The sequence below is a fragment of the Oncorhynchus clarkii genome, chromosome 10 (assembly GCF_045791955.1).
Source record: "Oncorhynchus clarkii lewisi isolate Uvic-CL-2024 chromosome 10, UVic_Ocla_1.0, whole genome shotgun sequence".
In the NCBI taxonomy this organism is placed as follows: Eukaryota; Metazoa; Chordata; class Actinopteri; order Salmoniformes; family Salmonidae; genus Oncorhynchus; species Oncorhynchus clarkii.
The window spans coordinates 59,571,961-59,584,241 of record NC_092156.1 but is presented as its reverse complement, the minus strand read 5'-3'; the positions used below and the strand labels follow the sequence as shown (position 1 = coordinate 59,584,241).

Genomic DNA, 12,281 nt, shown 5'->3' with positions numbered 1-12,281 from the left:
GGTCACATGGAATAGTGATTATAATATTGTACTATTGTTGGTTGTGCATGTATGGAGGGTAATGCAATGTCGAATGAAGAACAAAACGCCAACTACATGACTTGTTTATGTTTAATGAGTAAAGCGGATTACAGTAGTGCATACAGTACTAATAAGTATGGTGGATAACACTAGTGCTCTTGGTTTCAGCATACACACTAATAACAGACATACTGGAGGAGAAAGTTGAGCTATACACAACTTATAAGTCAAGCAACCACTGACTGTGAATGAACAGGGATTTCTGAATCCCACTGCAATGCTGTTTATCTCAATGAAACGTTCACAAACAAGCTACTGTTCGGCTCCTCCGTATCTTTTTAATAGATACCTTGCCAGAATCTAATAACCACATTGCGATCAATAAACAAATCCAGAAACTCTGATCAAGTGCAATCCTGAGACTTGGAGCTAATTGGGCTTTTGCTTACAACAGCACTAACCTCACCCGTCGATCCAATGTGCTTTAAAATTACGACCCTCGGGTGTGTATTATAAAAACAAAGATTCATTTTGTGGTCAGATAAGTATCGACAGAGAATGACTATGTGGTTATCGTCATTTATTGGTGTTTCCAGAGCCCTCTAAGCCTCATAGGAACCCCTTGTCTCTATAAATAAGTAATTCCATTGAATCTGTTTAAAATGCAGTTTTAGTCAGGCAAAAACTTGAGTCCTTTTGTTCCGTACCTTATCCTAAAATGTATTACAGTAAGTGTATGGTAAAACTACCATAAACATAATGTAAATTTCCAAACAATAATGTGTAGAAAGTGTATTATGTGAACTGTAAGACTTAAATTGTTAATTGGTAGCTTTCCACACACTTGGGATACATCTCCATTACAATCTAGGATGCTTTTAATCTCAATGGCATCAGTCATCCTATTATATCAATGAGGACGATATTGCTGAAATAAAACACAAATAGCAGTTCACAACTGTATGTCCAAAGCTATGGCTAGTCACATAATATGTTGTGTGTGTCTCCCCACCGGAGACCGGAGTTCAATCCCCATGTGTACCCTTCTGACTTTACCTCCCCTCCTACACTTCTTACCTGTCTCAATAAGGTATACAAATACAACACGATACGCGCTCTATAGCACCAGGCTAGCATATTGAACATCCTCTGTCACTCGGTAGCACAGTAATCCATTTGACGGGAGAGATTCATACGGCCGAAGGAGTGATCAGTGATCGGCCCTGCAGAAGAGCTGGAGTGGAAGTGGAAAGACCCCCCCCCCCCCCTATTTACTTCCAGCAGCCAGTGAGATCAATAGAGACAGAGAGAGAAAGAAATGGTAGAGTAAAGAGGGAGGAGGGAGGAGAGAGAGAGAGACAGATTGAGAGAGAAAAAAGATGGCCACTAGATGTAAGACTTTCTGAGGAAATGATACTCATAGACACAATCAGAGCAGGCAAACGGATCCCTTCACCTTTGCCATCATTCCCGCTGGACAGGATTATCTCATTCTCCAATTACCAAAGATTCAAAGTGAGTTATAATGAACTTCATCCTCATCATTACAGACTTCATATTCTGAATATCATCAAAGGAAAGTGATAATCAGTTCAAGTTTGAGCAAATTGAGCCCCACAGTTTCCTCATCCTCTTATCTATTCTCAGGAACTGTAAAGCGCGCTCTGTCAATTAGTTATCTCCGCACAGTTCCTGTCACCGCAGCTCTCTTCCTGCTGTTGTTGCCAGGTAACGACACAACTGCGAATCAGAGGGCTGTAATTTCACACGGGAAGCTCCCAGACAGCTCTGCAATTAACATGTTTCAAAGTAATTTAGTGCCAGACTGGAACTGTTCCGATACGCACACTTAAAGGGGAAATCTGAATTTCATACAATAACAAAGTGCCACAACTGACGGATGGGGCAGGATAAATGTAAGTACTCTCAAATTCACACACAAAGATATGGACACAAGGACTGACCATCCATGAGATCCCAATTATACTTTAAACCATGTTTTGAAGCTTTACAATTGCATTGTTTACAAACAGTACATTTAAACAGACTTACATTTTGTGAATGGGGATGCGAAAGTACCACAGAGAAGTTAGAAATCTCAGACTATGACAAAGCAGAAATTAGAGTTATGTTTATTTACCAAACTATTTTATACTACTTAGATTCAGATTAATTCATAGCCATGCTGATTTTGGAATAAATTGTGGAATTTTGTCTTACTCTTTGTCTTACTCTTTGTCTTACTCTACTCTTCAAAGGGATAAACTGCTATTTTAGGGATTGAGAGGGAAATCCCGATACACAAAGAGGGAAGTGAAAATAGACTTAAGGAAATGGTAGATTGTTGTAATGGAACAGTTTATCGTGTTTACACAATTCATTTGAAGTTCTCTATTTAAGTAGATATTTTTGATGGTATCGGTACTTTACTATTTATAAACTACTTTTACTACATTCTTAAAGAAAATAATGTACTTTTTACTCCATACATTTTCCCTGACACCCAAAAGTACTTGTTACATTTTGAATGCTTAGCAGGACAGGAAGAGAACATCGCTGGTCATCCCTACTGCCTCTGATCTGGCAGACTCACTAAACACACATACTTAGTTTGTTTGTGATGTCTGAGTGTTGGTGTGCCTCTGTAAATTAAAACAACAAGAAAAGGGTGTTGTCTGGTTTGCTTAATGTAAGGGATTTGAAATTATTTTTACTTTTCATATTTAAATATATTTAAAACAAAATAATTTTAGACTTTCACTAAAAAATTGTTTTACTGAGTGACTTTGACTTGAGTCATTTTCTATTACGCAACCTACTTATTTTAATAATTTACACATTTTCCAATTAACTTTTTGCTTGATCACTATCGCCATCTACTGGACAACAGCCAGTATGTTTAGAAATGGTCTGGATTCATTCCAGCAACCTTTCGGATACAACAGGCCTGATGCTCTAACCACTAGGCTACCTGCCGACCCTGTTTAGTGAGCTTTGCAGTTATCGCAAGGCTGAACAAGTCATTGACATTAAGTTCATCAAATATTGTTAAAAGTGCAGTCTGCAATTGGTCCATTTTTGGACTTAGAATTAATAATAGCCATTATATTTTGGGTTCAGTTGAACTAAGGTTATTTGGCATTTACATATTATATTCTTCAATAATCAATGTATCATTAGTTTAAAAGTAAACAAATTGATGCACCAATCGCAGACTATCGCTTTAATTTATGTTTATACAGTGGGGAGAACAAGTATTTGATACACTGCCGATTGGAGAAGGTCTGAAGGTCCTGGAGTGGCCTAGCCAGTCTCCAGACCTGAACCCAATAGAACATCTTTGGAGGGAGCTGAAAGTCCGTATTGCCCAGCGACAGCCCCGAAACCTGAAGGATCTGGAGAAGGTCTGTATGGAAGAGTGGGCCAAAATCCCTGTTGCAGTGTGTGCAAACCTGGTCAAGAACTACAGGAAACGTATGATCTCTGTAATTGCAAACGAAGGTTTCTGTACCAAATATTAAGTTCTGCTTTTCTGATGTATCAAATACTTATGTCATGCAATAAAATGCAAATGACTTACTTAAAAATCATACAATGTGATTTTCTGGATATTTGTTTTAGATTCCGTCTCTCACAGTTTAAGTGTACCTATGATAAAAATTACAGACCTCTACATGCTTTGTAAGTAGGAAAACCTGCAAAATCGGCAGTGTATCAAATACTTGTTCTCCCCACTGTATATATATATATTTTAATCGAAAGGCAAAAAGCTAGGCTAGTGGGGGAAGTCTGTGAAAGTGGCCCCTAGACAGTTAAATTACACAAGACTATTGTGTAATTGGATGGGCAATGAAAGCGACGCACATGTTTCACTATAGGCTTACTTCAAGTGTCCTAACAGTGAGCAAAAAAAATACACATTTATGGAAAACTATCTTCTAAACATAATTCATATTTTATATGACTGATAACTGCATGTCTATTAAAGTACATTGACACAGACCCGGACATGAACCAGAAACTTTCAAAGGTGATGCCTTTAAAAGGTTTGCACAGTTGTTTAGGTCATCTTTCCAATGCCATCCCGCCAACACCGAAAGTGGCCGCCAAAGATCCAAATGTACCCACAAACTTTGACTCCTTGCCAGTTTCGTTTTTGAAGAAATTAAAAATTGTCTGTGGGCCAGCACGTGGTCTGACGGAACAACGCACCGCTACAGATATGCGGATCCGTGTCATTTCACTTCCACAACAGTCTGCAGCTGTTCATGTCACATAGCCTTCTATGCTTCCTCGGATTTACCGTGTATATAACTCTGCAACTTTTACGTTCAAAATGACTGACGAGCAACACTCTCCGTCTCAATAAACGACATCTGGTATGTTCAGTTTTCTTCTTTCAAATATTAGAATCGAAATAGGTTTCTGTAGCCAATGTGTAGTTTATTTTGCTCTGCAGAGTTTTTCAGCAGTTGTCAGTTTAACTGTTTCAATTTATGAAAATGTAGATTGTGATTATCTTGTGTGCAAGATGACACAATGGTTCTGATAGTGCAACTGTATTACTATATGGGAGAAGCTATGTGTGTTTTCTCTCTCTGTCGCTGATGACTCATGATAAATCACCATACAAAAATACGTTGCCAAACCTGTTCACAAATATTAATAGACAAATAATTTGACTCTTTATATAGCTCTGCTTACTATATACCTATCCATTTCTTTTGCAGTTTTTATGAAACGCTGTTAAAACCATCTGAAGCCATGAATTGGCCAGATATAATCCTCATTCTATTGGCTGTCAATCTGGGTGACCTCATCACTGGCCCTACCCTATGCCACGCCTCTCAAAAGCGTCAGAAATCCGAATGCCAGGTGCGAAACGGCTGGGCGGACTGCAGCCACCTCCGCCTCAAGGAGATCCCTCCCAACCTGCCCTGGAATATCACCGGCCTGGATGTCTCCCACAACAGGCTGGTGGAGCTACCCCCAGCATCGCTGGCCACTTACCCTGGGCTTGTGCACCTGGATGTGGGCTTCAACAGCCTCACCAAGCTGGAGGACAGCCTGTGTCAGACCCTGGGCCTGCTGAGGACACTGACCGTACAGCACAACGAGGTACATTGGCTGAAAGAGAAGGACCTGAGCAACTGCACCAATCTGACAGAGCTTAACCTGGCTGGCAACAGGTTGAAGCTACGGGGAGAGCCCTTTGCTGCCTTACAGGTAGGGATCTGCCTGGTGTCATGGTGAAGACAAGGATGGCAGGGGTTGTGGATGTGTTGATAATGGTGATATACAGTACTAGATGATGATACAGATGAGAGAGCGGGGGGGATGCTCTTGACTCTGCAGGACAATATTTTGGAACCATTTTATTTTCTTTCTTTCATTTACCATGAAATGGATTTGGGTTATTCTCTTTCAAGCCTAAACCATAGGCAAATTATGATTTGATTGCAGTTGCCTCAGTTACATTTTCTCTCAAACCCTCTTAGAATATCTTTCCATTTTTCACCAGAGTCTGACACTGCTGGACGTGTCCAAAAATGACCTGAAGACAGCCAACTTGGGCACCCGCCTTCAGCTTCCAAGCCTGGTGACTCTCATCTTGTCTAGCAACAGCATATCAACCTTCAAAAAGGATGACTTCTATTTTCTCAGTAATTCCTCATCCCTACGAGTCCTCCACCTGTCGAATCTAACAACTCTAGCAAAGGTACAAAAGATCCTGTGAAATGGGAAATAAAAGGATGTTAATGCTCTCAGCTGCTGACACTAGGAATAAGCACCATGCTCAACCAATCACACCTTTTGTTTAGGTTGTCAAGATCCCTTCAGTGTTTCCTCTCTTATTTTCTAGGCGTAGTGCAAAGCCACCAAATTAACATCTAGGGCATTTTGAACCAACATTTTCATATTAAACTAATTGATGCCAAATTAGGAAAAAGAGGAACAGAGCAAGGCAGGGTCCGGACAAATACAATGATAGTGAAAACGGGATCACTCAACGCCGCACAAGAAAGATTGTAATAATGCGACAGCTCACTTGCCACAGACTCCACAGCTCACTTGCCACAATTCAACATTTATTCCACGTTGGTTCAACGTAATTTAGTTGAAATTACATGGAAACAACATTGATTGAACCAGTTTGACAACGTATCTACAGTCTATGGCAGCATCTTGTGCAGCAACTAATCAGTGTTTTTTCCCCCCCCTTGCAGTTTGAGCCTGATTGCTTGAAGCCCATTGCAAGCATATATGAGTTAGTCATGAATGGGAGCAAACTTGGCCCTTCACTCACGTCTAAACTCTGCACAGAGCTTTCTGGGACAGCGATCCGCAGCCTCTCCCTCCAAAAGACACAGCTAGTTACACTAGACAACACCACCTTCAAAGGCCTGGGGAAGACCCACCTCACTACTTTGGATCTATCCCACAACAGCATAGCTAAGATCGGGGATGGTTCTTTCCAGTGGCTGTCCATGCTGGAAGTTCTTTCTCTGGAGCAGAACAACCTCAAGCGCCTGACTAAGAACACTTTCAACGGGCTGGGGTATCTGACACGGCTCAACCTGAATATGGCGCTGGTGAAGAGTCGCACTTCTTCTTACCCTATTATCGACGACTTCTCCTTCCAGCCACTAAGGGCACTGGAGAGCCTGAGCATGGAGAATACTGCCTTTCGAAACATCTCGGTGCTCACCTTTGCGGGTTTGATGAGTCTCCGCCAACTCCACCTGAGTAGGACCAGCTGCATGTCGCTCAAAATCATCACCAACCAGACCTTTGTGTCCCTCGCAGGTTCACCACTTCTTATGCTAAAGCTTACAAGCACAGCAATCTCCCGTCTAGACCCTGGAGCCTTCTCCAGCCTGGGCAATCTCACCACCCTTCTGCTGGGCAACAACTCCATCTCCCAGACCCTGACGGGGAAAGAGTTCCAGGGTTTGGGCCAGCTACAGGAGATCTACCTCTCTAACGGCAACCAGAAGCTCATCCTCAGCCCTATGTCGTTTGTCCATGTGCCCGCTCTCAGGACTCTGATGCTGGGGAGAGCTCTGACCAGCACCCTGTATATGAATACCTCTCCGTTCAAGCCTCTGTCCAACCTCACCATCCTGGACCTCAGCAACAACAACATCGCCAACATAAAAATTGATCTTCTTGATGGACTAGAGAATCTGAAGGTGCTGAAGTTTCAGCACAACAACTTGGCCCGGCTGTGGAAGAGTGCTAACCCAGGTGGGCCGGTGCTGTTTCTTAGGGGGCTCCGCAGCCTTGTTGCCCTGGAGATGGACTTCAATGGTCTGGATGAGATCCCCGATGAGGCCCTTCATGGATTAACCAACCTTCAAGAGCTCAGCCTCAGTGGGAACATTCTGAACCAACTCAGGGACTCAGTCTTCAACGACTTGGGGTCGCTCCGGGTGCTTCGGCTCCAGAAGAACCTAATCACGTCGGTGAGGAAGGAAGTGTTTGGGCCGGCTTTGGCCAACCTCAGCCAGCTGGTCATGGAGAAGAACCCGTTCGACTGCACCTGCGAGAGCATCCTGTGGTTTGTGGCGTGGCTGAACGGAACAAACGCCAGTGTGCCGGGCCTCAGGGATGAGTATGTGTGCAACACGCCGCAAGCCTACTACAACCGCTCGATCATGGAGTTTGACAGGCTCTCCTGCCAGGACATGACACCATTCCAGGCGCTCTACGTGCTCACCAGCACTGCGGTCCTGACTTTAATGGTGACCTCACTCCTAGTGCGCTTCCAGGGTTGGAGGATTCAGTTCTACTGGAACGTTCTGATCAACCGTACGCTCGGATTGAGCGACGCCAGTTCCGGGGAGGGGAGAGAGTTCAACTACGACGCGTACGTCATTCATGCTGCAAAGGATAAAACCTGGGTGGAACGAAGCTTGCTCCCTCTAGAGGACGAACAGGGGTATACATTTTATCTGCAGGATCGAGATGCAGTGCCAGGTGATTCGCGACTGGAGTCCATTGTGGAGAATATGAGAAGGTCCAGGAAAATACTATTTGTGGTCACCGAAACTCTTCTCGAAGACTCCATGTGTCGACAGTAAGTAGAATGAACATAGATATATTTTTTTCCGAACATTCACGTTACATAAACATTGGTAGAGCATGTGTGGTCACTGGTCATGGAAAAAGAGAACATTGATAAGGACAGTGGTTGGAAAATCTGCAGGGATATTTATTTCAGGAAATGAAAGTAAATCATGTTGACGTTTTAATGTGTTATTATAGTAATAATACCATGATTTTTCTGTTTTAAAATTGAACTGGACAAGTTTTACTCAAACAGGGGAAGTGGAGACTGTGTGAAGTGGGTAAGTGAGTTTGGGCAATTCTGGAAGAAGATATGAAACCCAAACGAGCAGTAAAAAAAAAACATTTTACACAGAAAATTCTCTCAGCGTCTGGATAACCATTTCTTCATTGAAAAAAAACGATCAGTTCAATAATAATTCGAAAGATTCTATTAATGTGTAAACTATGTAAGTACACCCACAACTCAAGTCGCTGTGGATATGAGCGTCTGCTAAATGACAAATGTAAAATACAATTATTCTGAACTCATTACCTTTTTTTTTTGGCTATGGACCATAATGCTCAAAGAATGTCTAAGTGAAGAATGAACATTTAAAGTATCACCACAGCACTGATCCAAGGCAGGTGTTTCTGTCTAAACCCTTGAAGTGTTGAGGTTATTGGCTTAATCTGTGTTCTTGAAAGCTGCTCTAACAGTACAGTATAAACCAGTGTTAAATGTTGCCATTCATTGATTGTATTTTATTCTATGTTCATGTTTCACCCTTTTGATTGATTTGATTGCAAGTCTCTCTGGATAAGTGTTACATGTATATGATTGAGATCTGAAATGTAATTCCTGTTATGCTTCGGTACTTTGAGCCTCTTTTATTTGCCCGCTCTGACAAATGCCCTCTTCTGTCTCTCTGCGTTTCTCCCCTTTCCTCTCCCTGGAAACCACTTCCTCCCATTTCCTTTCACTCTCCTCCCCTCACCTCCCACCATTCTCTCCCTTTCCACCCCAGGTTCATGGCCCACCACGCCCTGCACCAGGTGATCGAGGACAGCCGGGACTCGGTGGTGCTGGTCTTCCTGGAGGACGTGCAGGACTACAAGTTGTCCCACTGTCTGCTCCTGCGCAGGGGCATGCTTCGTCCAAATTGCCTCCTCAACTGGCCCCTGCAGAGGGAGAGGGTGCCCGCCTTCCACCAGAGGCTCCGCATCGCCCTGGGCACCACCAATCGAGTGCAGTAACTTTCTCCATGCCATTATGCTTAGAAGTGTACTGACAATTTTACTTCAGCCAAATCAAATATATTGGTTGCGTACTCATTTTCCAGATGTTATCACAGGTTCAGTGAAATGCTTATGTTTCTAGCTCCAACAGTGCAGTAATACCTAGCAATACAAACAAATCCCCAAAATGTAAAGAAAGAAATGTCAGAGTTTGGAATATGAATATATACTGTATGCATTTGATGGTGTGTATGGACACTATATGAATAGAAAAGGTGTGCACGGCAGTAGTTCAATTGGATAAGCCTTGACTAGAATACAGTATATACTGTACATATGAAGTGTGTCAAACAGGATGTAACATTATTATAGCAACCAGTGTTCAATGACTCTAAGGTGCAGGGTAGAGTACCAGGTGGTAGCCTGCTAGTAACAGTGACTAAAGTTCAGAGCGGGATACTGGGCGGAGGCCGGCTAGTGGTGACTGTTTAACAGTCCGAAGGCCTGGAGATAGAAGCTGTTTTATCAGTCTCTCGGTTTTGATGCACCTGTACCGTCTCTGCCTTCTAGACTGTAGCGGGTGAACAGGCCGTGGCTCAGGTGGCTGAGGTCCTTGATGATCTTCTTGGCCTTCCTGTGACACCGGGTGCTGTAGATGTCCTGGAGGGCAGGCAGTGTGCCCTCCAGGACATCTGACCACACCACCCTCTGGAGAGCCCTGCGCTTGCCGACGGTATTATTACGTTTATGTAATACTTGGCTATATTTCTTAAATAATGACAGTGAGTGCAAGGGTGTGGAAAGTGTGCAAAACTGTTGCTCTCATTGTATGGTTCAGAGTCAAGTTAGCGGTGTGCACTACTGCAGCTTTCATTCAGTGGCTAAGATTTTAAGGAAGTGTACTTGAAAGTACAATACTGTAGGTTTCAAACAATGGTCGAGGATACAAGGAAGTGTACACTAGAAAGTGTGCAATATTGCACGTCTCATTTAACCGCTGAATGAGAAAGTAAGTGTACTGTTTCAGTAGCCGAGTGACATGCAAAAGGTGAAATCTAAGCAAGCCTAAATATCTTAGAATATTGAGGAATTGATAAGAAAAATATTTTTTCAAATAGAAGATGTGTTTTTTCTTACCAAGCTAAATGATTGATGAAATAAAAAAAATTCTTAGCAAGCTAAATTATCTAACGTCATTTAGCTTGGTAAGAAAAAACACATATCACCAATTGTAAGTGAATTATCAGTCAATTGAAACCATGATTGGTTTCATCTGGGTCCATCTGTGCAGAGAGCTGCCGCTGATCGTTGACTGATCTACAAATCATAATGAGTAGTTATTTACAAGGTGATTTGCAGATCACTGACAGAGTAGATCATTGACTTAACAAAATGCTTTAAAATGTGGTTTCATGGTCAATTACAGTAGGGTTATTTTACAGCATTACTTTAGTATTGCTAGCAGGAGTATTACAACTACACTGAAAAATAACCCACTATTGCACTCATTAACCATGTAATGTTCTCTTCATAACCAAAATGTCAGATGAATTTAGAACTTTAACAAACCTACATATTCTTGTTTTTCCACTGTGGGAACTGCTTTAATTAGGTAATTTCAGGTTAGGGGTTTGGGACAACTCTATATTTAAATATATTTGTTTCAGCACTTTTGTACACTTACTTGAAAGTTCCAATTTTGTTTAATAGAGTATGGTTCCACCAAAATCTCTTTGTATTTGTCGCATGAGACGTAGTGTTGATTTGAGTGAACTGCAAGTATATTTGAACACATTCTGTTTTTTTCCATCTGTTGGATTCTGCCATTCGTATTATTAGTCTTTACTTCAAAACTTTGTGAAAAAATTAACAAATGAACTGAAATCCTCTGCCCTCAAGTGGTCGAGAAAAAGCTAGGTTTTAAATGTGACATTCTCCTGTTTTCTTTTTATTTCGAGGAATAACTTAAAAAATAAAAAAGCATTTCAAAAACTAGCCAGCTTCGGGCCTCATCCTTAAAATGGACTTCTAACCAACGGCACAGGAACTATGGGAACCTGACAGTAAGGGTAACTTAAAACATTCCTTAACTTACATTTTTTTTAAAGGAGAGGAATAACTAAACTTTGCTAATTTTAAAGAAAGGAGGATTACTTCAAGGGTTTGTGGATTAAGAAAGGGAGGAAAAAGGGATAAACACTGTCCTTTCTCACACGTGTTGGATTTATATTAGCAACAACCTCATTCACAGGCTAATTGCTACCGAGATACAGCTGGTAGATTAACCTTCTCCCCTGGTTCAATTGATAATGAACACTCCCACTGGGCACAAACATCATTTTAAAATCTAGTCTTGATTTACAATTGGTTGAGTTGTCAACGTCAAATCAACAAAAACAATTCACCATGTCATTGGATTTAGGTTCAAAGTTGGGTGGGAAAAAAAGAAATCCAAGCAGTTTACCACATCGATTCAACATCATTACAATCATATTTTCATTCATAAGCAGCCAGTAATTCATCAGTTCTTTATTATACTCTACGTGATATTACCCTATTTGTATATGCTTGGGGGGACACATTGGACTATGCTTATTTATTCGGATCTCTTTTAGCCCACCAAGGGCTAGTCTTGCCACCAAGGGCTAGTCTTGCCACCAAGGGCTAGTCTTGCCAGAGTCCTTTATGTGTGTCGGAAATGTTTGGAAATAGTATAGAGCAGGGGTCATCAACTCTTACCCCACGAGATCCGGAGCCTGATGGTTTTCTGTTCTACCTGATAATTAATTGTGCACACCTGGTGTCCCAGGTCTAAATCAGTCCCTGATTAGAAGGGAACAATGAAAAAATCCAGTAAAACTGGCTTCCAGGTCCAGAGTTGAGTTGGCGGGGTATAGAGTATGGAAATGTACTATTGATTAAAAAAATATATATCCTAAGAATGAAATGTTCCCTTGTGTGATATCACAAAG

General features: G+C 41.8%; 1 protein-coding gene across 2 annotated transcripts; it reads left to right on the top strand.

The window, feature by feature from the left end:
• The first annotated feature begins 4,197 nt into the window (after positions 1-4,197).
• Positions 4,198-11,304, top strand: LOC139418855 (toll-like receptor 3). 2 transcript variants are annotated; one of them, XM_071168610.1, is made up of 5 exons: positions 4,198-4,400; positions 4,752-5,247; positions 5,543-5,740; positions 6,249-8,101; positions 9,099-11,304. In XM_071168610.1, exons 2-5 carry the CDS (start codon positions 4,786-4,788, stop codon positions 9,325-9,327), a joined length of 2,742 nt encoding a protein of 913 aa, XP_071024711.1. In that variant the 5' UTR covers positions 4,198-4,400; positions 4,752-4,785; the 3' UTR covers positions 9,328-11,304. The 2 variants fall into 2 exon arrangements, with proteins under 2 accessions (XP_071024711.1, XP_071024712.1); XM_071168611.1 differs by having other exon boundaries at positions 4,229-4,400; positions 4,752-5,139.
• The last annotated feature ends 977 nt before the right edge of the window (positions 11,305-12,281 follow it).